The sequence below is a fragment of the Aotus nancymaae genome, unplaced genomic scaffold (genome assembly GCF_030222135.1).
Source record: "Aotus nancymaae isolate 86718 unplaced genomic scaffold, 86718_ANA_hifiasm-v0.15.2.pri h1tg000016l, whole genome shotgun sequence".
Taxonomy (NCBI): domain Eukaryota; kingdom Metazoa; phylum Chordata; class Mammalia; order Primates; family Aotidae; genus Aotus; species Aotus nancymaae.
Genome location: NW_026988428.1, coordinates 33,946,389 through 33,973,639, shown reverse-complemented (window position 1 = coordinate 33,973,639; position 27,251 = coordinate 33,946,389). Strand labels below are relative to the sequence as shown.

Here is a 27,251-nt window from a genome sequence, read left to right as displayed (position 1 = left end):
CCATGCCCGGCTCATTTTGTATTTTTAGTAGAGACAGGGTTTCTTCATGTTGGTCAGGCTGGTCTTGAACTCCCGACCTCAGGTGATCTGCCTGCCTCTGCCTCCAAAGTGCTGGGATTACAGGCATGAGTCACCGCACCTGGCCCATCAAGGACATTTTTTTTTTTTTTTTTTTTTTTTGGTGCCGTGACTCGGATCAAGGACATTCTTAAGCAAAACCGACATGTTTAAAAAAATTGAGGGCCGGGTGCAGTGGCTCACGCCTATAATCCCAGCACTTCGGGAGGCTGAGGCGGGTGGATCACGAGGTCAAGAGATCGAGACCATCCTGGTCAACAAGGTGAAACCTCGTCTCTACTACAAATACAAAAATTAGCTGGGCATGGTGGCGCGCGCCTGTAGTCCCAGCTACTCGGGAGGCTGAGGCAGGAGAATTGCTTGAACCCAGGAGGCGGAGGTTGCGGTGAGCCAAGATCACACCATTGCACTCCAGCCTGGGTAACAAGAGCAAAACTCTGTCTCAAAAAAAAAAAAAAATTGAAAAGATGCAGCTCTGCAGTATAGTAACTACTAGTATGATTTGGTGTCACTACCTTGATTTGGGCTAAAGTATGATAACATTTTACCTACCATTGATTTACACAATCACTGTAAATGTCAACACAGTGAAAAAGGCAAATAATAATATTGTTATGAAAATAGTTTAGTTTGTAGAGCCCCTGAGAGTGCCTCAGGAATCATCTGCAGACCATACTTTGAGACCCTCTACTGTAATTGAAAGAGGTTACTGAGGGTGAGCGTGTAGAGTCCGAAGAAAGCCTCTAAGTGAACCCTGAGGAAACACCATGTTATAGGAAAAGGCAGGGGAAAAATAAACTGCAAAGGAGATAGAGAAATGACAGTCATACGTTATTTGATAATATTAATAGTTGGTTTAGGCTGTGCACGGTGGCTCATGTCTGTAATCCCAGCACTTTGGGTGGCCAAGGCAGGTGAATCACTTGAGGCCAGGAGTTCGAGACCAGCCTGGCCAGCATGGTGAAACCCCATCTCTACTAAAAATAGAAAATTTAGCCAGACGTGGTGGCTGGCGCCTGTAATCCCAGCTGCTCGGGAGGCTGAGGCAGAAGAATTGCTTGAACCTGGGAGGCAGAGGTTGCAGCAAGCCGAGATCACACCACTGTACTCCAGCCTGGGTGACAGAGGGAGACTCTGTCTCAAAAAAAAAAAAAAAAAAAAAAAAAAAAAAGAGTGTTTAATATTCTAAATGCTAAGCATTGAATCCTCATTAGTAAGTTTATGAGGTAGGTAGGCACTAATGTTATCCTCATTTTACAGATGAGAGAACTGAAGCACAAAGTAACTTGTCCAAGGTGACTCAACTAGCAATGCTTACCAGGCAGTCTAGTTCCACTGCCAAAGAGGTAGAGGGAGAAGAATAGGAAGAATATGGCAGTAAGGAAGAGAAAAGGGCATTTCAAGAAGGAGGTTAGTCATTAATTTATTTGGTTGGTGCAAAAGTAATTGGGGCTTTTGCCATTAAAAGTAATGGCAATTACTTTTGCACCAACCTAATGAAATGCTGCTGAAAGGTTAAGTAAGATAAGAGACTGAAAAGCATCCATTTGTTTTCACAATAAGGAGATCATTGACAACTTTGGCAAGAACAGCTTCAGTGGAGTGTAGGGACAGAAGCCAGAGGAGAGAAGAAGGAGAGCTGAGAAATGAATGGGAGTTTAGTTGTGATGTCGGGGAAGGCCAGAGCGTGCTAGGGACAGGGAGGGCTGTTTTAAGATGTGAAAAACTTAAGCATATTTAAGATTTGATGAGAAGAAACAAGTTGAGAGTGAGGCTGAAGATAATAGAAAAAAAGGAGGGATAAGTAGAATGAAATTTCTGATCAGGAAGAGACTGGGTCTAAAGCACAGGGAGATTGTTTTACATGTGATTAGTTTAGATTGAGTGATTCTGATGCTGAAGTTGAGACCATTCCCTTTTCTTCTTAGCCTAAATTCTTGAGGGTCTTGGCTATTTCTACTTCTTTCCTCCTATATATTTCACTTCTTTAATTCACTGCTCTTTTAGAGTCCCTGTTTTACTGGAATTTCTTTGGTAAAGGTTACTACAGATCTCTAAATTGCCAAATCTAGTAGATACTGAAGTCCTTGTTTTGGTCTCTCCCTTATTTGATACAACCCCACCTCTGACCTTCCTGTCCCCTAAATTCACCTTTTATGCTGATGTTTTCCAGGGTTCTGACCTCAGTTCTCATTTAAGTTTATATTCCTTTCGTATGCAATCACAACCACCCTCACAAATTTAGCTACCACTTATATTCTCATTCATTTGTATTCTTCTTTCTCTCTCTCTCTATATATGTATCATACCCAAGCCCCTTTTCCAAGTGTATTTTCACCCTAGACAGTTCCATTTCAGTATCGCATGGATACTTCAGATTCAGCATACACAAAACTTAACTCATCTTTCACTCCAAAGCTTTATTTTATTTCATTATTTTATGTTCTGGAGATGGCGTCTCACTCTGTCACCCAGGCTGGAGTGTAGTGGCGTGATCAGGGCTCCCTGTAGCCTCCACTTCCTAGGTTCAAACAGTCCTCCTGCTTCAGCCTCCTCAGTAGCTGGGACCACAGGCACATGCTACCACACCCAGCTAATTTTTTTTTTGAGATTGGTTCTCACCATGTTGTCCAGGCTGGTTTTAAACTCCTGTTCTTTTTATGTATCTACTTTGGCACTTTATATTTTTCCAGAAATTGATCTAAGCTGGTGCTTCTCAATCTGGTCATACTTCTGCAAACATGAAAAATCTGTGGCTGGGTGTGCTGGCTCACGCCTGTAATCCCAGCACTTTGGGAGGCTGAAGCAGGAGTTAAGACCAGCCTGGCCAATGTGGTGAAACCCCGTCTCTACTAAAATACAAAAATTAGCTGGCATGGTGGTGCATGCCTGTAGTCCCAGCTACTTCTTGGGAGGCTGAGGCACAAGAATCACTTGAACCCAGGAGTTGGAGGTTGGAGTAAGCCGGGATCATGCTACCACACTTCATTTCAGCCCAGGCACCAGAGCAAGCCTCTGTCTCTAAATAAATAAATAACATTTGCATTATAAAGTAAGGTATATGAGGCCAGAGGCTATAGACTAAAGGTTTCTGGCTATCTGAAGGCCCCATGGACCACAGTGAGAGCTAAGATATATCTCAGCATAAGTACAGCCCATTTGTGTTACTTACCACAATATACTAGTTGAGAAGCTTAATCTAGACTTTGGATTTATTTGTGTATAATTCATCAGTGGTGTAATGAATCACAAAGGTAGCATTATTAGTATAGCTCCTATCTTTGGTGTGAAAAAGTGAAAGCAATAGGTAATTTTATCCTAATTAACCCAGGCTTAGGTCAACTGCTGCTATGTATCTGGAGAGCAGGAAAAGGGCAGAGTGAAATGATCTCTACAAAGTAGGACAAATCTAATACTGTCAGGATGGTTCACTAGACTCATGTTCCTGGAGTTAACAGGTGGAAAGTAGTAGCTTATTTTTATAGACCACTAAATGCCTACTTACTAAGATCTGCCAGCAAAGGAAAATCTTGTCTGACAAATTATTTTAAAAAGTGGATTGATCCTGGAGACAACAGAAAGTCACACTAAAAGTTTGATTTCTCAGTGTCATTTAGCACAGAAATTTTTAAGCTATGATCTCAGGACTCCTTTACAATCTTAGAAATGTTCAAGGATCCCAAAGAGGTTTTGTTTATGTGGATAGTATCTGTCAATGCCTACTGTTTCAGAAGAAAAATGAGGAAAATGTCCATGTTTTCTACATGTATTTACACATGTATAAAATGTCTACATACATATGTATATAGATATCTATATGTGTATATGTGTGTGTGTGTGTATATATATATTTTAGATGAAGTCTCACTCTGTTACCCAAACTGGAGTGCAGTAGTGCAATCTTGGCTCACTGCAGCCTCTGCTTCCCAGGTTCAAGCAGTTCTCCTGCATCAGCCTCCGGAGTTGCTGGGAATACAGGTGTGCGCCACCACGCCTGGCTAATTTTTTGTTGTTGTATTTTTAGTAGAGATGGGGTTTTGCCATGTTGGCCACGCTGGTTTCAAACTCCTGACCTCAAGTGATCCACTCGCCTCAGCCTCCCAAAGTGCTGGGATTACAGGCATGAGCCACCTCGCCTAGCCTATTTATTTTTGAGATAGGATTTGGCTCTGTCACATAGGCTGAAGTGTAGTGGTGCAATCACAGCCCACTGCAGCCTTGACTTCCCAGGCTCAAGCGATCCTCTCACCTCAACCTCCCAAGTAGCTGGGACCACAAGCATGAACTACCACACCAAACAGGGTTTCACCATGTTTCCCAGGCTGGTCTCAAACTCCTGGGCTCAAGTGATCCACCTGCCTCAGCCTCCCAAAGTGCTAGAATAATAGGCGTTAGCCGCTGTACCCAGCCCGTATCTATTAATTTATTTAAAAATCACAGTGGCCTGGGAAACATGGAGAAACCCTGTCTCTACAAAAAAAATTTAAAAATTAGCTGGGCATGGCCAGCATCTGTGGTCCCAGCTACTTGGGAGGCTGAGTTGGGAGGATCGCTTGAGCTTAGGAGGTCGAGCCTACAGTAAGCAGTGATTACACCACTGCACTCCAGCCTGGGTGACAGAGTGAGACCCTGTCTCAATATAAGTAAATAAATAACAATTAACTCATTACATTTTATGAAAAATAACCTTTCCAAAACAAAAAAACTGTGAGAATAGCATTTTATTGATTGATTGAGAGAGTCTCAGTCTCTCACCCAGGCTGGAGTGCAGTGACACCATCTCAGCTCTCACTACAACCTCCACCTCCCAGGTTCAAGCGATTCTCCTGCCTCAGCCTCCCAAGTAACTGGGACTACAGGTGTCCACCACCACGCCTGGCTAATTTTTGTATTTTTAGTAGAGACAGGGTTTCACCATATTAGCCAGACTGGTCTCGAACTCCTGACCTTGTGATCTACCCACCTCAGCCTCCCAAAGTGCTGGGATCATAAGCGTGAGCCACCAAGCCCAGCCAAGAGTAGCATTTTAACATTTTAAAAAATATCTGGCAGCTGAAGTTTCATGTCAGTGTCTGCATTCAGTCTGTTGTAATATGTCATGTAACCTGTGGAAAGTTCCACTGTACTCTCATGAAAGAATGAGAGAGATTTTTATAAGTTGATAGAATTACTATGAAGACAGTTTTGACCTTGACCTACTGAAAGGGTCTCTGGATCCCCCAGAGATCTAAACCACTTTGAGAAGTGCTTATCTAGCAGAAAGGATGAATGCCGAGCTCTGGAAATTGACCAGCCTAGATACCTATAAGTTATTCCAAATGCCAGCCTTTTGTATTATGTAGAATTAATAGTTTCTCAAAAGCTATAATTTCACTTTCTTCAGTGAGGTAATTCATTAACTGCATAACTAAATCTATATATTTAATTTTTATTCTAAATTAGAAATGATTATTTTCCAATCACGTCTGGAAAATATCATAATACCATAATAAAGCTTCATTCTGTAGCACAAAATAAACACTCAACAAGTATTTTGTCAAATAAATGTTCTTAGGCTCCATATAGCTGGAATGTGAGTAGCTTTATGCTTTTCACTAAACTCTGAACTAATGAGGGCAGGATGTGAGCTACTGACAACTCTAGATTATTAAGTCCATTCCATGGATCCAGATAATAGTAATTTTAAAATTGGCTTCACCCACGTGAGCAGAATATAGACCTGTTTTATCAAAGAGGATTTCTTGCTTCTCACTTTCTGATGGAGGTACCAGAGAATACCCAGACTGAAATATGTTTCTAGTGAAATAATAATAGCTACTCTTTAATGAATGTTTACTAAGTGTAATGTACTGGTGTAGGCATACACTGTTTCATTTTATCTTTAAAATAACCCTGTGAGGTGGATATTATCTCCATTCTATGGGTGTATAATAGTCACAAGGTCTTTCAGCTGGTAAAATCTGTCTAACTGCAGGTCCTGAGTTTTAATCAGCTGACTGCCTCTGGATTAAAGAAGCCTGGGTTAGGGGTAAGAGTAGGAATTGGAAAGGCTGTTTTTTCCCTTTGGATTTTCATGCAATTATGTCAATAGGAGAAGGAGGAGGAGACAGAGTTGTTGAGATGATTTTTATCTCTGATATAGCATCAACTCAACAACAAAGAATGACTGCCTCATTTACTCTTCTGAATGCCGATTAATCCTGGTCTGAACAAGAGTGTGTTTCACTAACCTGTCGCTTGTCAGTTTCTGAGCAGCTGCTAAGCACAGTACCTTGGTAAATAGAAAAGCAGTCTATTTGTGTTTATAAGGAGTTTAAACATAAGTTGGGGATTAAAATATTATTGGTATACAGAATAGTATACCAGTAAATGTAAATTAAGGTATCTACTAACATTGGCCTTTGAATGGAACTATTTTTTTTTTTTTACCATCTGTATAAAAGAGAATGTGTTACAAATGTGGCTGAGTTTATGCTCTGAATAAATATTACCCTATGGCTCAGGAACTTTGGTGATAAGGTAAAAGAAGTTTTCACAGAGGGAGATAAAGTTTCTTATTCTCAATCCCTCCTTTAGAGATAATACATTCTAGATTCTAATGCAGCTCAAGAAAATAGGTCAACGGCACTCCATTGTATACCTCCCAGTCACGTTTTCATTATGGGACTCCCTAAGATGCTAAGGGCTAAAACTGGTTTTGACTTATCCTGAAAGTGGCAATATAGAGTTTTGCTAGTGCTGATGTTCATAAAAATCTCTGGTTGTGGGGGAGAGTGAAATCTTTCTTGAAGAACCAAAGAGTAGTTCCTCAATTTTCAAAGATCCAAAAGTTAGAAATTAATTATAATCAATGATAGCATCATAGAATCTTAGATATTAAAAAAAACCTTAGAAATAATCTTGTATAACCTTTTATTTTTCATTCTTTTTAAAAACTTAAATCCATGGAACTCTGCTTGATACAACCTCTTCTTTTAGATGATGAAACCAAGACCGAAGAGATAAGTGATTTTGCCAAGTTTATATACTTTATTAGTATATCTGAGACTAAGATTGAGTGCTAATAGGTAATTTAATTTCCTTCTCACTTTTCCTAGCTTTCTGATTTCTTTCTTCCAGACTCCTGAAAGTTCTAAGTATTTCCGTAATATCTTGGTTAGGCAGGAAGGTTTCCAAGACCCAGGATATATATATGTGGGAAGAGCTCAGTCTCAGTTCTGCTTTTCCCTCCAATTCAGATCTTGGTCTTTTGATATAAGGAAAACTGCCATTTATTAATCACCTTTTTTGTGCCAGGGTCTTTCATACACATTATCTCACTGAATTCTTACAAGATTCTTATGAAGTAGATTTGTGGCTCTCACATTTTAATGGACATGTGAATCACCTGGGGATCTTGTTAAAATGCAGATTCTGATTTTGCAGGTCTGAGATGGGCTCAAGATTATGCATTTCTAAAAAGCGTCCATCCAGCACAATGGCTCACACCTGTAATCTCAGCATTTTGGGAGGCTGAGGCCAGTGAATGTTGTCACCATAAAGAAGTGATAAATGTTCAAAGTGATGGATATGGCAATTGCCCCAGTTTCATCATTATACTATGTATATATGCATTGAAACATCACATTGTACCCCATAAATATGTACAATTATTATGTGTCAATTATAAATACATTTTTTAAAAAAGATTTGGCCCTTGGGTTTTCCCTATTACAGGTTTATTGCCAAACCCTGTGCACTCCATATTGGCATCGAGGACAGTGGTCCTTATCAGGCCCAACCCAATGCCATCCTTGAAAAGGTGTTCATATCTATTACTAAGGTAAGTAGGCAAAAAATAGGAAAATTTACATAAGGGGTTGTTCCATGGGGCAGGGCAGGATAGACAGCACATACCTCTAAGGGTAAGGATAGAATGGGATGATCTTTCATGTTTGAGTAGTCCATATAGCTATATGGAGAGATTTATCCCCTCAGGGAAAACCTTTGGGCCCTATATATGTCAAGTTTACATTGTAGTATGTTTGAGTTTTAGGCCCAGCAGCCACCTTTACCCCTTTTCCCCAAACACACACCATATCTTGTTTTTTTTCTCCTTGTTCCAGTTTCTGTCACTGCCTAGTTATGTAATTGAGATGGAGATGGTACTGATAGCCTTTGCAGTTGGGTTTTTTGTTTGTTTTTTGGAGAGACGAGGTTTTGCCATGTTGCCCAGGCTGGGCTTGAACTCCTGGGCTCAAGCTATCCTTCAGCCCTTGGCCTCCAAAAATGCTGGGATTACAGGCATGAGCCACCATGGCCTGGCATGCAGTTTGGGTTTTCTTTTTCTTGAGATGGAGTTTCACTCTTGTTGCCCAAGCTGGAGTGCAATGGCACGATCTCTGCTTACTGCAACCTCTGCCTTTCGGGTTCAAGTGATTCTCCTGCCTCTATCTCCTGAGTAGCTGGGATTGCAGGCATGCACCACCATGCCCAGCAATTTTGTACGTTTAGTAGAGATGGGGTTTTTCCACGTTGGTCAGGCTGGTCTCGAACTCCCGACATCAGGTGATCCTCCTACCTTGGCCTCCCAAAGTGATGGGATTACAGGCATGGCCAATTTGGGTTTTTAATTTCCTTTTTCACTCAGCTTGGGCTGGAGGAAAAGACAAAACAAGGATGTATATAGGTGAGCTGTAAAAATCCTTGATATGTAAGACAAAATTTCTGACTAAAAATGACTTTGGGATAAAACCTGGAAAGATAAACATCACTTGAGCCACTATGGCTATATGGCTATCATACCTTGTCACTCAGCTAGTCAGTGGGATTGAAGGAGGGGTCTGAGGAGACAGTGGTGTTCTGACTCTGGTTATACATTTACAGTATCCTGACAAGAAAAGGCTGGAGGGCCTGTCAAAGCAGCTGGATTGGAATGTCCGAAAAATCCAATGCTGGTTTCGCCATCGGAGGAATCAGGACAAGCCCCCAACGCTCACTAAATTCTGTGAAAGCATGTAAGTATGCAAGGAGGGAGGGAGAGAATAAGGGAGAGGGTGGGTTACAACTGGACTGAAGTTTTCTTTTTGGAAATCACTTCTGTTGTTAGGACAGCAGTTAATGGCTACAGAGGGCTAACTCAGCCTATTATAGGTACCAAAGAAGGGAACTGGAACACCGATTCCCTTAAGGTTCTTAGACATGTTGCCACAAAGCTAGGTGTGGTTCCATTTGGTTCCCTTTTTCCAAATAGATTGGGAGTAAGTTCTCATAACTGTACTTACGTAAGTAGATGTACTCATACATGTATACTTTAACAGAGTACTGGCTTGCTTGCTATAAGTTGACAATTTGTAGGAAGCATTCTGGCTGGGCACGGTGGCTCACACCTGTAATTCCAGCACTTTGGGAGGCTGAGGCAGGTGGATCACCTGAGGTCGGGAGTTCAAGACCAGCCTGACCAACATGGAGAAACCCTGTCTCTACTAAAAATACAAAACTTAGCCAGGCATGGTAGCACATGCCTGTAATCCCAGCTACTTGGGAGACTGAGGCAGGAGAATTGCTTAAACCTGGGAGGCAGAGGTTGCAGTGAGTCAAGATAGTGCCATTGCACTCCAGCCTAGGGAACAAGAGCGAAACTCTGTCTCCAAAAAAAAAAAAAAAAAAAAAAAAATTGTAGGAAGCATTCCTTTTCTGGGAAATACTATTCTTCATTTTATTGAGCTTTTTCTAATTATCCTCTGAGCACTGTTTTAATAATTGTCATGTAAAGAAAAATGTTAGGGAGTCTGATAATAGTGCCTAATATTTTTCCTAATGGAAAATGGCTCAGACTTTGGCTCTTTAAATGATAGTAGTTACCCCTATTCTAGGAATTGGTCCTTTCTCACCAGTAACTCTCTTATCCCCAAATCTGCTATCTTGACCTCCCTAGCCTCAGAGACTTTGGTTGGAGTGGACATGTGTCTAACCTCTACTCTTTGCCCACCCAGGTGGAGATTCACTTTTTATTTATTCATATTCTGCTATGGAATTAGATTTCTCTGGTCGGTGAGTCTTAACTTTCTCTAGTTCTCTGTTGGATTCTAATCATGCCGAGATCTCTAGAAGTAAGAGTTAAATACCTTTAGATCTTTTTTTTTTTTTGAGCTGGAGTCTCGCTCTGTCACCCAGGCTAGATTGCAATGGCACAATCTCAGCTCCCTGTAACCTCCGCTTCCCAGGTTCAAGCAATTCTCTTGCCTCAGCCTGCTGAGTAGCTGGGACTATAGGTGCACACCACCACACCTGGCTAATTTTTGCATTTTTAGTAGAGATGGGATTTTACCATGTTGCCCAGACTGGTCTTGAACTCCTGACCGCAGGTGATCCACCCGCCTCAGCCTCCCAAAGTTCTGGGATTTCAGTTGTGAGCCACCGCACCCGGCCTAAATACCTTTAGATCTTTATATTTCCCCAACTTTTTCTCCTCTGTGATGCCCATAGTCCAGACTTATATCCTAATTGTCTTCTGTCTAGGGCCTGACTTCAGTAATCTTATAACTCTGCTGTTTCTCCCCTAGATGATACTAATGATATTAGTAATAACTAAATCAGCATAATACTTAATGGTTTGCAAAGCAGTTGACAAAAATTGAAAGAGGAGAAACTGAATCAACCCTTTAAAATGAGTGAAACAAGTATTATTCCCACTTTTTAGTTAATTGTCAGAGTCAAGAATTTCAGGGGGCCAGGCACAGTGGCTTAATTTTAACACTTTGAGAGGCTAAGATGGACAGATCATTTAAGCCCAGGAGTTCAAGATCAACTTGGGCAACATGGTGAAACCCCACCTCTACCAAAAAAAAAAAAACAAAAATTAGCCTGTTGTGGTGGCATGCACCTGTAGTCCCAGCTACTTGGGAGGCTAAGGTGAGAGAATGGCTTGAGCCCAGGAGGTCAAGGCTGCAGTGAGCTATGATGGAGCCACTACATTCCAGCCTGGGTGACAGAGCAAGACTCTGCCTCAGAAAAAGAAGGAAGAATTTCAGGCTTTTTGTTTCTTGAGTTCATGTTTTTTTCCCCATACCATACTGTTTCTCTCTAAAGGACATCATGTTTTCAAAATATTATAGACAAAAAACTGGCTCAACTGAAGGAAAAGAATAGACAAATATACAGTTGTATTTGAAGATTTTAATACTTTTCTCTCAGTAACTGACCTAAACCCTAGGCAAAAAATAATCACTAAGGATGTAAAAGATATGAACAACATGATCAACCAGTTTTACCTTATTGACATTATAGAACACTACACTAACAGCTGAAGAATACACATAATTTTCAAGAGCATGTAGAAAGATAAACTAATGCTGGGCCATAAAATAAGTCTCAGCAAATTTCACAATATTGAAATCTTAAAGAATGTGTTCTCTGACCATAATGGAATTAAATTAGAAGTCAATTGTAATGAGAGGCATAGAAAATATTTGGAAGTCAGCCTGGTGCAGTGGCTCACGCCTGTAATCCTAGCACTCTGGGATGCTGAGGTGGGCGGATTACCTGAGCTCAGGAGTTCAAGACCAGCCTGGGCAACATGGTGAAATTCCATCTCTACTAAAACCAAAAAAAATTTAGCAGAGTGTGGTGGCGCACACCTGTAATCCCAACTGCTGGGAAGGCTGAGGCACAAGAATCACTTGAACCCAGGAGACAGAGGTTGCAGTGAGCCGAGATCATACAATCTACCCACCCCAGCCTCCCAAAGTGCTGGTATTAACAGGTGTGAACTACTGTGCCTGGCCATGGATAAACCCAAAAGTTCATTCTTTGACAGGTTTGATTAAAATTGACAAACTCCAACAAAAAAGGAAAATATGAAAAAAAAAATGGCTGGGCACGGTGGCTCACGCCTGTAATCCCAGCACTTTGGGAGGCCGAGGCGGGCGGATCACCTGAAGTCAGGAGATCAAGACCAAGACCATCCTGGCCAACATGGTGAAACCTCGTCTCTTAAAAAAAAAAAAAAAAAAAAAAAAAAGAATTATCAATATGGGAAGGGTTATCACTACAGATCCTATAGTCATTGAAAGGATAATAAGACAATAATATGAACAATTTAATGATAAGAAGTCCAGCAGCAAAGATGATGTAAACAAACTCCTTAAAGGACATAATCATTATTCCATTAGAGATGATTACTTTTGACTTCTGAACCTGGCATGGAGTTATCTTTCTTAGTTATCAAATGGAATCATTGTCTTCCTGTATATATATTCTAGGTGGTGATGTTTCCTAAAACGATCCTAGCCAGGCACGGTGGCTCACGCCTGTAATCCCAGCACTTTGGGAGGCTGAGGTGGGTGGAGCACCTGAGGTCAGGAGTTTGAGACCAGCCTGGCCAACATGGTGAAACCCTGTCTCTACTAAAAATAAACAAAAATTAGCTGGGTGTGGTGGCACGCATCTGTAGTCTCAGCTACTCGGGAGGCTGAGGCAGGAGAATCGCTTAAACCTGGGAGGCGGAGATTACAATGAGCTGAGATCGGGCCACTGCACTCCAGCCTGGATGATACAGTGAGACTCCATCTCCAAAAAAAATGATCGTAAAGCTCTCACTGTTCTTATTTACCTCAAAGTATAGTTTTTCTATTTACAACACTCTGTTGTAGAAGAACAATCTAGCTATTTATTGATCCTTTAGGGAGCCCTAAAATCTGTTCAGGGGCTTTCCTGTCTCTCGTTTGCCCCAGCCTAGAGAGAAGGGGATACATGGGGTAGCTCTTGAAGCCAGGTGAGAATCTTGAGGACTGACGTGGATTATCTGTTTTCTCTTAGTCACCTTGGTTTTGGGACATCCGACAGTGCTGGTATAACTATCCATTTCAGGTAGGATCTCAGTTGTTTCAGGATAGGGGTCTTGAATGTATATAAGGTGGAGGGAGTAAGGGTCCTTTGCCAGTCCCCAGGACAGATGGTACATTTCCTTGGGATTGAGGGATTGGGGGCTGAGTCCCTTTAAGTTGTGTATTCAGGGTATCTATTTTTTTTTTCCCCCACTGCTAACAGTCATATGAGGTATCTATTCTTGAGGCCCCCATAGCAGTGAAATCCAGTGAGTTTTTTGTTCTGATTTTCCCCATTATATTCACCCTAATTGGGCTAGAAAGAAAAGCAGTTTTCTGGTATTTAATGAGGTACTTTCTGGTTCAGATGTCTTTTTTGTATCAAGGGTAACTTGGAATCCCATTAAGAGCATCTTGGTTGTAATATATACTGGAAATATGTCAAGGAATTGCTAAAGGGTGGAAGAGGAAAGGCCTATGTGTATTTAATCCTGTGAAAAGCACTAATTGCCCAGAATCCTAGACATACTGATTTGATTGTGTTATAGTATGTGTTAACTGTATGTCATCTCTACAAGATGACAGCTGAAGATGTACGTGCAGAGGAGCAAGGGAAGTCTCCACACCAATCCAAAGTCTGTTAGCTATTGCATGTCTTGGGAGAGAATGGGGAGGAGAGATGTCTAATAATTTGTATTGGTCCTCCAAGGCAGAGAATGTTGGAGAGATGGAATGCACCTTTGACTAGCTGGTATTCTGACTATTTCTTTCTCTCTTCCAGCCTCTGTCAAGTGGACTTTATTACTATTATATCATGGAATTGGCCTTCTATTGGTCCCTTATGTTTTCTCAGTTTACAGACATTAAAAGAAAGGTAAGGACGTTGGCTCCCTCAGTCCCCCAACTTATTGCATCCTTCTTTCTAGCAGCTTCCATGACTGCCATTATGATGGATTATCTTCCCTGACTGGGACCGCAAAAGGAGAAAGTTGGTTTGATGAGACTGTTAGCTTGTTGTAATGTTCCCAGAAATGAGACTTAACTAATGATGAAGTATATTTAAGACATTTATGGCAGCCCCAGGATGAGAACAGTTAACCAGCTAAGAAGCATACTTTCTTTTGTTTTCTTCTTTAAGCCTCTTACATATCTAAAGCTCAGGAAACTAGTCAGAATTGGGGGGTACCAATGCCTTATTCTGAAAAAACACCTGATTCCAGAATAGCTGGATATGGCTTTCATATACCATTAGGGACCCTTGCTCTGTTTTCCCTTTTGGGTTACCCCACTTACTCAAAGAAGGTCAACTGGAAGGAGTTTTACTCTCTTCCTGCTATTGTTTAGGAGGCAGTGATTGGGAGAAGGGAGCTGACTTGCCCAGATAGTGAAAGAGTTGGAAATAACTTAAGTTTATACAACAAAATAGAAAAGACAGAATCTTTACCTTTTTATTAGTGTCTACCTGAAATAATGTGGTTCCAGCAGCTCTAACCATAATCTGTCACTAACTCAGGTTTCACTTTGGTGAAGAAAATCAGGGTTAGTATTTATGGGAATGAATTAAAACTTATCCGGGTTGTTAGTGTTATCTGACATAGAAACTTGACACTCACTTTTTAAGCCTTTTACTCTCCTATGGTCAGAAGATACAGGTCACTTTGTTAAAATTTTATTTTAATATGTGATACATATAAGAGAGTTTGAGATACATATATGTTTTCAAAATAATAGACTGAGAATTATTTAATAGATGTGTCTGATAACTCAAGTACTTAAGACTTCCCCAGGTCTAACAACATTTGAACCCAAGAGGAAATCAGAGCCACAAACCTCTCCTTTCTATTAGGTCTTTTGGTTGATATTTCTCTGATTAAAGCAGAAGAGTAATAGAATCTCAGGGAATTCTAAGGCTTAGGTGTCCCATTGGGAAGTTACCCGCAGATTCTGCAGTTACCAAAGGAACTTGTTACTTTCTGGGCTTTCAGCTGCATTAACATAGAGTATGGGTCAGTCACTGATGTAAGGAGTGTTCAGTTAAATGCTAGGTAGCTAAGGGAGAGTCTAAGCAGAATGGAAACTATTATATACAGGGTGGGTAAGATCCTCAGAGAATAATGCAGGACATTGGGTTGGATGGTGTTTCTATGGCCTGGCCTTTACCTCCCTCTTCTATTTCTATTCCTTCCTAGGACTTCCTGATCATGTTTGTACATCACTTGGTCACCATTGGGCTTATCTCCTTCTCCTACATCAACAATATGGTTCGAGTGGGAACTCTGGTCATGTGTCTACATGATGTCTCGGACTTCTTGCTGGAGGTAAAAACCCAGTCTCTCTTCCTCCATCTTCTTCGCCTTCTCTTCTTCTATTCCTGTGTGAGAACTTTCTCCTCAACTCAATTCTTACCTTCCTTTCTCCAGGCAGCCAAGCTGGCCAATTATGCCAAGTATCAGCGGCTCTGTGACACCCTTTTTGTGATCTTCAGTGCTGTTTTTATGGTTACACGTCTAGGAATCTATCCATTCTGGTAAGCGGCAGGGCGATAGAGCTGTGGTAGGTGTGAGCCTAATGATACCTTTTTGCCAGTTCTCATTTTGCCCATTCAGTTTTTATGTTCTATTCTATTCTATTTTTGCCGATAGAACACCAAGAACCCTATTGCCCTGCTTTTACCTTGGCCTGTGCTGACCTTTTATGGACTCATAGGACCTCTGCTGCCTCACACCATATTTCTAGCAAGGTCGGATCCAGACTCAGAGTATCTGATGGATGCTTCTGGTTTTTCTGACACTCTCTCTCTCTCTCTCTCCCCCCCCCCCTCCCTCCCCCTTCCCCTCTTTCTCTCTCCCTTCCTCCCTCCCTCCTTCCCTCCCTCTCTATCTCTCTCTCTCCCCCCCCTCCTCTCCCTGTCTCCTTTCACTTCTACATTCACTGCTTTATGGAAATCAGTTGCCTACTATCCTATCCTATATGTGCCTGAGGAGCTGAGTCATTCCTATGATTAAAGTCCCACTGCTGTCCTAATTTCATGAAACGGCATATTTGAAGTGATTAATAATATGACTTAATCCATCAGTTCCTAAGATTTATTCTTTCCTTATCCCTAAAGATAGAAAACACAACAGGCTCCTCCCTTTCTTTATTTTCTTACTATGGATGACAGTCCCTGGAACTTCAGCTGACAAAAGGGCTGGGAAGGAAACACACAGGGCTCTGCATCCCTAGAACTTGGCTTCATCCCTCTCTGCTGAGCTTTGACTCTAGAATCTGACTATTGGCCTCCCACTTCTAGGATTCTGAACACGACCCTCTTTGAGAGTTGGGAAATAATCGGGCCTTACACTTCCTGGTGGCTCCTCAATGGCCTTCTGGTGATCCTACAGGTTCTGCATGTCATCTGGTCCTACTTGATTGCACGGATTGCTTTGAAAGCCTTGATCAGGGGAAAGGTGAGGATGAAAGATGGCTTCTTTGGGGTGTGGGGGAAGATAGGGATTACTCAACAGACATTCTCTATCACACCTGGTAAACCCCATCTACTCAAGCCAAGCAAAAAGCCTAGGGCTCCAAAGTCTTTGCCTTTTCTATGAGCGTTTTTTTTTTTTTTTCCAAAGAGAGAAAAGTCTTGCTTTGTCACCCAGGCTGGAGTTCAGTGGCATGATCATGGCTCACTGCAGCCCCAAACCTGGGCTTAAGGGATTCTCCCACCTGAGCCTCCCAAGTAGCTGGAACTATAGGTGAGCACCACCATGCATGGTTAATTGTCTTATTTTTTTGTACATAGGGTGTCACTGTTACCCAGGCCAGTGTCCAACTACTGGCCTCAAGCAGTTCTCCCACCATGGTCTCCCAAAGCAATAGAATTACAGGTGTGAGCCACCACAACAAGCCTGTTTTACCTCTTAAGATGTGGTTTGGATGCAAGAGGAAAGTTCTGCCTTCTTCCTGTCCCTTAGGAATGGCTTTTGTTAAAGGATGATAGGGGGCTGGGCACGGTGGCTCATGCTTGTAATCCCAGCACTTTGGGAGGCTGAGGTGGGCGGATCACAAAGTCAAAAGTTCAAGACAAGCCTGACCAACATGGTGAAACCTCATCTCTACTAGAAATACAAAAATTAGCCAGGCATGGTAGTATGCACCTGTAATCCCAGCTCCTCAGGAGGCTGAGGCAGGAGAATCACTTGGACTCAGGAGGCAGAGGTTGCAGTGAGCTGAGATCGGGCAACTGCACTCCAGCCTGGAAGACAGAGTGAGACTGCATCTCAAAATAAATAAAGGATGATGATAGGGTTAAAAGTTTTTTTCTTTCTTTCTTTTTTTAATTTCTATACCAGATGTGGTTTCAAAGGTTAAGAGTTTCTTAAGAGATGGCCTCAACCATTTCCTCCCCTTTACCTAACTACTTCAGTAGATTTCATATTTTCATTTTTGACATGGGGCCTTTTTCAAGGCCCCCTAAATCATATGCAGAGCTGTATAAACTGTATAAAAGCAGATTGTTAAGTTACCTAGAAGTGGTGTATGGTAGTTCACAAGCCACCACAAGATTACCATGCTGTGATATTCAAGATTTGGTTTATATGAGAAACTAAATACCCACCTCACCCCACTGATATATGAGGCAAGTGTCCTAAGTGAATGAGTATGTAGTGTTTCAAATACCCATCTTATGCCAAGAGCCAAAGAAAGGTGTCACTTACTTAATGATATACTCATAATTGAACTTTGCAAGTTTTGAGGCAGTCACACTATAGTTAGTCCAAGAGCTAAGGATTTCAGCCTAAAGGAATACAGAATCCCAAGCGGGAGGGGCTCTGCTTGAGGAGATACTGATACTAGGACCAACTGATGGAATGTAGCCTAGATACTGATGATCTCCTATGTCATTATTCCTTATGGCTGCCATTGACTCAGAACTTGCTCAGTGTGCCTGTGCATCTTGCTGTAGCTACTGGACATCTCTGTTCTCTCCTGCTTTTCTTTCCTGACTAGGTGACCTGTCCAGGAAGAATTAGACCCTGTACTCTCCACTCTTTCCTCACCTCCTTCCTTTTTTCTATGCCTGGCAGGAGCTGGACAGTATCATCTCTTGCATGTAAGTGTATCTGTGCTTCTAGTACTCAGTGAAGCGTGTCCTTCTGAATGTGGTTCTCTTTCCTCCTGCTGTCCTTTCTGTTCCCTTGTGTTTGTCTCAGAGCATGCCCTCTCTCCTGACTTTATGGGACCATTATTGACTGGAGCTGCAGTTGCCAGATTTTTTCCTAAATTGAGGCAAGAATTGAGTCTACTTTTTTTTCTTTTCTTGAGTCTCTGTTTACCTGAAGTCTAGAGACACTCTGCCCTGTGGTGGAAATGTCCTAAAGATCAGGTAATCAGTCATCTGCATTCAGATGTCAGCAGCTATAATCAATCATAGGAGAGCCATCGAACACAAATTCAAGAGACTAATCCAAAGCAAATGCTCACCTCCTTGGCAACAGCTGTTACAGCTATGTTCCTTTTCACTTCCTTCTCTCCTTTACTTAAACCATATTTGTTATCCTTCAGTTCTGGAGGTCAGAAGTCCTACACAGGTCTCACTGAGTTTCTGTTCTTTTAGAGTCCAGGATAGAGGTTTTTTCTGCTTGTTTGTTTTTGAGACAGAGTTTTGCTCCATTGCCAAGGCTGGAGTGCAGTGGCGCAATCATGGCTCACTGTAGCCTTAACTTCCTGGACTCAAGAGATCCTCCTGCTTCAATTCAGCCTACCAAGTAGCTAGGACTACAGGTACATGTCACCATGCCCAACTAATTTTGTCATTTTTTATTTTTTGTAGAGACAAGTCTCTCACCATGTTGCCCAGGCTGTTCTCAAACTCCTGGGCTCAAGCAATCCTGCCTTGACCTCCCAAAGTGCTAAGGTTATAGGTGTAAGCCACCATGCCTGGCCCATGGTAGAGAAATTGAAATACTTTGCTTGATATGCAGGATAGTTTAGATTGGGAAACACTGCTGTAATCCAGATGCTTCATTTGAAAATATCAAACAAAAAAGCCCAGGTTAACAAGCATTCACAGATGGTAGCATGATTACAACTGGGATTCTTTTCTCATTGACTGCCAATCCATTTTTGTTTTCACTATACTGTGTATCTTAGGGATGCTGAAGTTTCACAAGAAAAGTGATCTTGCTTTTGGGAAAGGGAAAAAGATTGGAAAACAGTGTCATAGGTTAGTGGTAGTTGAGCCCAGGAATGGTAAACTACTAAAAAAGGCCTATTATGGATCAGATTTGGGGATAAGGCAAACAGCATAACCAGTATGAATAAATGCATTGTCCACAACCACCAGAAGACAGAAGCAGTCCTGACAGTCATATGTATTGTTTGTGTTGGCCTTTCCTGGTCTTTGAAGTGGAAGAAGAGAAAGGGTATCTGGAGTTTCCCTGAAACCTAAACCAGGTCTCAATGAATGATGTCAATTCTCTTAGGCTGGTCCTAAAAGACACACCCCTCTACCAAAGTAGCTTCTATTCCATAGAGAACAGAATTGGAGATGAAAGGGAGAAAACTAGAAAGCAGGTAAAGCACAGTCATAACAGCAGCCATGGTCCAAACAATACTTTGAGTCAGGTGTCACCAGAAAGCAGACCAGACTGGGGACACAGTGCCCAAACCTGGGTCTCTGGGCTTAGGTGTTTCTTATGGTTCTCTCCAGAAAAGTTCTGTCCTTACTTTTCTGTCTTTGGTCCCATCCCACCCAGGTATCTAAGGATGATCGCAGTGATGTGGAGAGCAGCTCAGAGGAAGACGATGGGACCACCTGCACAAAAAGTCCCTGTGACAGTAGCTGCAGCAATGGTGCCAATCGGGTGAATGGTCACATGGGAAGCAGCTACTGGGCTGAAGAGTAAGGTGGTTGCTATGGAAATTTTTAAGCACACATGGACTTGTAGGGCCACTGGCAACATAATCCTCTCGGCCCTTCCTGTATCTACTCTTCTGTGACTAGGGGACTGCAAGGCACTGAGGAGTATCAAAGAAGCAAATATTTTCGCTTTAAAAGAAAACTCTGCCATTTTGTATTTAACAGCCTCCAGGTTCTTTCAGTAATGTTATTTGCTCTGTGTGTTTGTGTGTGTTTGTTCATGTGCATTTGTACATATGTGTGAGTTTCATTGCCAGGGTTGGGGCACAATTCTGGACTGGGGCCATGAGGCCTTCCCTGGTCCCCTTTAGACCCACCTCAGTTCCACATTTGGTGCATCTTGAATTATGCCGACTCCAGACTATCCCCTCCCTTTTTGCCCTTGGCTCTTGAGGTTCTAAACCCCTGGACCATCTGAATGGAGCAGCCAAGTTCAGTCCCAGATTTCTGCACTGTTCCTCTTTCACAGCTGGACTATTTTGCATGATAAAGTTGAATAGAAACAGCACCATGGACAGATGGCCAGGAATGCTGTGGTCCCTAGCTAGATCCCCTTCCTACCACCTGATAGCAACAGGGACAGCTGCCTATACCCTGCTGTTTACTCAATGGTACCCAGGGAAGGGGCATGGGAAGAGGGTGAGCTGAGGCCTGGAGGAGGACAACAGCCATTGAGTGAGCTGTTCAGTCTTTACTATTATTGTTTAATCTGTGATTAAAAGTGCTTCAACCCACCTCTACTGTCTGTACTTCTTTAGTGACTCTGTCCACCATTTGCGGAATCCATAAGCTAATTAAGAGCTTTTCCAGGTCTGATTCAGGAGGCCCTGGACACCAAATTTTTCCTTTCTGTGCATGGTGGGAAGTCAGTCAGCCAGGGTGCTTATATTTTAGCGCTTTTATGTTTTCAGAAAAAGTAAATAGGTTTAGTGGGTCACAAGACTGTGACCTGGGCGGGTTTAACAGTGTATATAGTGAACCAACAAAAGCTTTGGTTGAAAAGCCAAGACACCATTAGGTAGATACGTGTATTTCCTACTTTAGTCAATACAGATATGGTCAATTAACTTTTTTTTTTTTTTGGTAGAGATGAGGTCTCCCCATGTTGCCCAGATTGGTCTCAAGTACCTGGCCTTCAGACAGTGTTGGGATTACAGACATGAGCTACTGCGTCCAACCCAATTAACATTTTAAGGTTGTGATAAATAAGTCTGAGATGTTTCTTGTTTTAGTTCTGTTTCCTCTTTTAGCGCATGGAGAATCAGTCATCCTAATCCAGACTTTTCTCTGTGGTCTTGGCAAAATTACCAAATGAAGTATTCATCTCCTAGAATAATTTTCCATTTGGTGAATGTTCAGATTATCAAAATATTTCCAAGTGCTCTTATGTACATTATGATATATGGAGAATGTCAGGGAGAGGAATGAAAATGGAAAGAAATGAGTTATTGTTCTAAGAATCAGATACTCACTTGATGTTCACTGACATCATAGGGATATTGACCCTACTAAACTTAACCTTACTAACAGACTTGATTTTTAGAAAGACTTACTGCCATGCACCTCCTTACCTCCAGCCACCCACCCCGCCCTCCCAGTGGTGCACGCCTGCCAAGATTCTAGGTGGACAAACAACTTGGATATCAACAGGGGGCGGAAAACAAACCCACTAGCGGGACCAAAAGGCAGACCCATCAGCAGAACACAGGCAGCAGCTTCAACAATTAATTCCAAAACTGAAAGTCCAGTCCAGGAGAAGACTGAGGAAGCCCCATTCTCTTTGAGGTACATCAACATCAACAACCATCAATGGACCCACTTAATGGAGCTCTTAATTGGCACTTAATTGTAAATTAAGATTTGCCGATGATGACAGGCTAATTTAAGCTACAGAGGAAAGAAATGGAAGCTGCCAACCGTAGGAAGCAGCACGTGTACTGTGCAGGTAAAAATATAAATGAAATGAAAGAAGAAAATCTAACTTCTCATTCTGGGAGGCAGTGACTGCCGCAGATCAAGAGGTTATTGTTTTTGCAGCCTCTGTTCTCCATTACGTAAGAAATGGCCTTTTAAAAGACAGACCTGGGAAGGGGGTATTATCTGTCAGCCAAGCAAATTATAGATTACTCTCCCACTCCACCCCTGACACCATGAAATCCCAAAAGGGTTAACAGGTGAACAGTAGCAGCTTGAAATGATTTATTTTTTTCTAAGGAACATTAAATACTGTATTGCTTGCTGAAAAAAAGACTGTGGGGCATAGGAAAATTAAGTTCTAAGAAGTCATTTGGTCAGAGCTAATCAGGAAGACTAAAAATTAGGTCTTTTAGTTCCTCAACTTGCTATATTGAATAGACTGTGAAATATAAATGAAAGTGCTTGTGAAAGTCAGACGAGATATGTATTTTACCTTCTGAAAGTTGAATAACTGCCTTGTTAATACAAACTGGATTGACTGGTATAGCTAACCTGACAAAAGATGCAACTGAATAAAACAATAAAAATAATAATAGCTAACACATAACTCTTATTACATGCTAGGCACTGTATTAAACACATATGATAATAGGAGGCAAAAAGGTTAACTTGCTAAGGTCAAACAGCTAGTAAGGAGTCAAACCCTTACTATTCCTATCTTACTAACCCTTCCTCTCTATTCCTAATCACCATACTATCTATACCATAATTAACCACTCTGCAGTCTCTACCAGCACTTCCCAAGATTTCATAATGAGGAAGAATAGATGTTGCAGAAACATTCAGCCAGAGGCACAGACTGATTATATTAAATAGTTTGCACTGGATAAGTGAATTAAGATGAGGGTCAATTACAGGAACAGAATCTTGTTCTGAGAAGGAACTATGTGCATATGGTTGGAGTGCGGGAGAGAGGTAGAGTTCTAGAGATGGAATACAGAGCTAGAACATAACCTTTACTAGTGCACCAAGACTGTGAAAACCAGTTTTGTAGATGGCCTGGGAGGAAGGACCCAAATTAGTGGAAAGTAGGTTAGCTACAGACTCACATCATCTATACCAGAGAACCAGGAGGTTTTTTTTGTTATTGTTTTGTTTTTGAGACAGAGTTTCACTCCTGTTGCCAGGCTGGAGTGCAATGGCACAATCTCAGCTCACCGCAACCTCTGCCTCCCAGGTTCAAGCGATTCTCCTGCCTCAGCCTCCTGAGTAGCTGGAATTATAGGCATGCACCACCATGCCCAGCTAATTTTGTATTTTTAGTAGAGACGGGGTTTCTCCATGTTGGTCAGGCTAGTCTCGAACTCCCGACCTCAGGTGATAGGCCTGCCTCATCCTCTGAAAGTGCTGGGATTACAGGTGTGAGCCACCATGCCCAGCCAAACCAGGAGTATTTTTAAGAGAAATAAGGCGTTACCTCTCTTCTGTTGGTTTTAAAAGGGTTTTTATTATTGTTATTATTATTAGAGATAGGGTCTTACTCTGTCACTCAGGCTGGACTGCAGTAGCTTGATCATAGCTCACTGCAGCCTCGATCTGGGCTCAAATGATCCTCCTGGCTCCCAAGCAGCTTTATTATTAATTGAAAAATCACTTATGTTTGTATAGTGTTTTATAGCTTAGAAAGTGATTTTTTTTCTCCCAGGCTGGAGTACAATGGCGCGATCTTGGCTCACATTCAAGTGATTCTTCTGCCTCAGCCTCCGGACTAGCTGGGACCAAGGCTTGTGCCACCATGTCTGGTTAATTTTTGTATTTTTAGTAGAGACAGGGTTTTACCACGTTGGCCAAGCTGGTCTCAAACTCATAACCTCAAGTGATCCACCTACCTTGACCTCCCAAAGTGTTGGGATTACATGTGTAAGCCACCGTGCCTGGCCAAAAGAGATTTCACATACATCAATAACACCTAAAACACTTCTGTAAAAAAAAGGAAGAAAGAAAAATACTGGCTGAGCCAAGTATGTAAAAAACAAAACAAAACAAAAACACTTTGGGAGGCTGAGGCAGAAAGACTGCTTGAGGCCAAGAGTTTGAGACCAGCCTGGGCACAAGGCAAGACCTCATCTCTACAAAAAATTTAAAAATTAGCCAGATGTTGTGATGCATACCTGTAGTCCCAGCTACTCTGGAGACTCAGGCGGGAGGACTTCTTGAGCTCAGGAGTTTGAAGTTACTGTGAGCAATAATGGCACCACTGCACTGCAGCCTGGCAACAGAATGAGGCCCCCATCACTTCCACTGTATTTTACTTATCAAAGTAATCATGGAGCCACCCAGATGCAAGGCAGGGTGGTAAGATAGACTCTACCTCTTGATGAAGTGACAGGGTCACTGAAGAGCAGTGGAATGAGAGACATTGCGGCAGCCATCTATGAAAGATTCAATATGCCACAATGAGGAAACCTAGTCTCAGAAGTTGTTTAAAAACAAAAACGCCAGGTGTGGTGGTTTAACAACCTGTAATCCCAGCACTTTGGGAGGCTGAGGCAGGAGGAATGCTTGAGGCCAGGAGTTTGAGACCAGCATGAGCAACAAATGGAGACCCCCGATCTCTACAAATAATTTTTTTTTTAATTAGCCACAAGTAGTGGCGTGCACCTATGGTCCCAGCTACTTAGGAGGCTGAAGTGGGAGGATCTTTTGAACCTGGAGGTCAAGACTGCAGTAACCTGTGATTACCTCACTGCACTCCAGCCTGGGTGACAGAATGACACCATATCTCAAACAAAACAAAAACAAAAACCAGATTGTCCATCCTAATCCTAAAAATAATTATATAAGTTTATTTATTGGATGATAAATGAAGTTTTTCAGACTTATTCATGGCCAGATGCAGTGGCTCATGCCTGTAATCCCAACACTTTGGGAGTCCAAGGCAAGCAGATCACCTGAGGTCTGGAGTTCGAGACCAGCCTGGGCAACATGGTGAAACCCTGTCTCTAATAAAAACACAAAAATTAGCCAGGTGCAGTGGTGGGCACCTGTAACCTCAGCTACTAGGGAGGCTGAAGCAGGAGAATCGCTTGAACCTGGGAGACAGAGGTTGCAGTGAGCTGAGATCGTGCCACTGAACTCCAACCTGAGTGACAGAGTGAGACCCTGCCTCAAAAAAAAAAAAAAAGAAAAAGAAAAATATCCAGTATTCTTGCAGGATTTTCAGCTCAATAACACAGTCATGAAGTACTTACTTTATGATAGGCACTATGGCAGGAGCTGTGGACATAAAGATGAACAAGATCTGGTTTCTATCCTCAAAGGGTTCACACTCCAGTAAGGGGGAAATAAAATACAATGTGATAAGAACTATTCTAAATTATTCTTGGCAAGATGGAGGAAAACTTGAAAGTAAAGCTGGGCCATTAGAGTTAAGTGGAGTTTCGCCAGGCAAAAAATCAATGGAAGGGAAGGGTATTATGTTTAGGAGAGATGTGAGAGTATATGAAAGTTAGCAGTTCTAACTAAATGCAGACTAAAATAAACTGAGACACACATCTAAAATGGATGAAGTATTTTCTAAGCTGTTTTTAAAAAATAAATAGCGGAGCTTCCAAGAAAGACAAAAGACAAAGGAATTGAAAACTAGAGCAGACATAAAAATAGCCAATGCAGTTACTGGAGTGATAAGGGAAACGTAACTTAAGGACTTGTTTTAACACTGACAACTAAAGACAAGCCTGGCTCCAAGCAGGAAACTGAAACCCCTGTTAAAGCTGGGACCCTGAAAGAGCAACAGCCTTAGAGAAAGAGGAGAAACCATCAAAAGGATGGCAAAAGGAAAAAGCAAGGAAGTTTGAATGCCTAGGCTTGTGGGGTCAGGAGATTCTTGAAAATTCTGAATCCTGGGCCTGCACCTTAGGTGAATTTTAGAACTTTCCTCATGTGTATAACAAGTGCACTTTCTGTATGGTCTGGGAACCATCACCATCCCCACCAAATCCCCAACCAAGAAAGTGCATAAAAACTGGTTTCGGATCTATTGTCCACAGGTTCTCTCTGAAAAGACATGTGATGCAGGCAACATGGAACTCTATAGCCATCCCCACTCTATAAAAACTCCAAAAGATGATTTCAGTCAAACCTGCAACACATGTAGCTAATAAAATACTAGTATCCAGAATATATAAGGCACTGCCTACAAATTGTTTTTTCAAAGAAGATAACAAGAAAAGTGGGGCCTGGCACAGTGGCTCACATCTGTGATTCCAGCACTTTGGGAGGCTGGGGCAGGTGGATCACCTGAGGTCAGGAGTTTCAGACCAGCTTGACCAACATGGTGAAATCCCGTCTCTACTAAAAATGCAAACATTAGCCTGGCATGGTGGTGCATGCCTATAGTCCCAGCTACTCAGGAGGCTGAGGCATAATCGCTTGAACCCGGGAGGCGGAGGTTGCAGTGAGCCAAGGTAAGTTTGCACCACTGCACTCCAGCCTGGGTGACAGAAAAACAAGTGGGGGTGAGGGGAGGATGTAAATAGGAAATTCCCAGAGGGTAAACATACTAACGGCCAATAAATCAATAAAAAGGTCCTCAACCTTATCAGAAATCAATGATATATAAATTAAAATTAATAGAACCACTCAACACCAACAGAATAGGGAAATGCTGGTGACAGTAAAATTCACATAACCACTTTGGAAAAGCAACTTAACAACTAGTGAAGCTAAATAACCAGTAATATTTCCTCCTTTGGAGAAACTAACACATAGGCCCAAGTAAACATACAAAATACTCACTGCATTGCTATTGATTTGTAAGAGGAAAAAAGTGGGAACAACCCAATAACCCTTCACTAGGGTAGCAAAACAAATTGATATGCTCACTCAGTGGCATACTACACAGCAATTACAATGAATGAACCATTTTCCTGTCAATATGGATGCATTAGTCTGGGTTCTCCAGAGAAACAGAACCAATAAGATATATAGATGAGAGAAAGAAATTTACTATATGGAATTGGCTTCTATGGTTCTGGAGGCTGAGAAATCCCAAGATCTGCAGGTGATAAGCTGAAGACCTAGGAGAGCCAATGGTATAGTTCCAGTACAAGTCCAAAGGCCTGAAAACCAAGAGAGCTGACGGTATAAGTTCCAGTCTGAGTCCACATCACAAGGCAGAAGACTGATGTTCCACCTTAAAGAGAGTGAGTCTCTTAATCAGCCTTCCTGTTCTATACAGGCCTTCAACGTACTGAACGAGGCCCAGAAATATCCTGATATACCCAGAATAAGACCAAATATCTGGGTACCCTATGACCCAGTCAGGTTGACATAAAATTAACCATCATAGCCAGGTGTGGTGGCTCATGCCTGTAATCCCAGCATTTTAGGAGGCCAAGGTGGGAGAACCGTTTGAGACCAAGAGTTTGAGACCAGCCTGGGCAACAGTGAGACCCTCTCTCTACAAAAATAATTAAAGTAGCCAGGTATGATGGTATGTGCCTGTAGCCCAGCTACTCAGGAGGCTGAAGTGGCAGGATCACTTG

General features: G+C 42.0%; 1 protein-coding gene across 7 annotated transcripts in view; it reads left to right on the top strand.

Moving 5' to 3' along the window:
* CERS5 (ceramide synthase 5) overlaps window positions 1-23,333 on the top strand; it is a 41,352-nt gene extending 18,019 nt beyond the window's left edge. For 2 of the 7 annotated variants that reach the window (XM_064377058.1, XM_064377064.1), the window contains exons 2-10: window positions 7,795-7,900; window positions 8,944-9,074; window positions 10,053-10,110; window positions 12,877-12,927; window positions 13,666-13,758; window positions 15,074-15,202; window positions 15,305-15,411; window positions 16,177-16,333; window positions 19,625-20,522. In XM_064377058.1, the coding sequence (XP_064233128.1) occupies window positions 7,795-7,900; window positions 8,944-9,074; window positions 10,053-10,110; window positions 12,877-12,927; window positions 13,666-13,758; window positions 15,074-15,202; window positions 15,305-15,411; window positions 16,177-16,333; window positions 19,625-19,774 (982 nt within the window). In that variant the 3' untranslated portion in view covers window positions 19,775-20,522. The other 5 variants (XM_064377060.1, XM_064377063.1, XM_064377062.1 and 2 more) reach the window with 5 other exon arrangements.
* The last annotated feature ends 3,918 nt before the right edge of the window (window positions 23,334-27,251 follow it).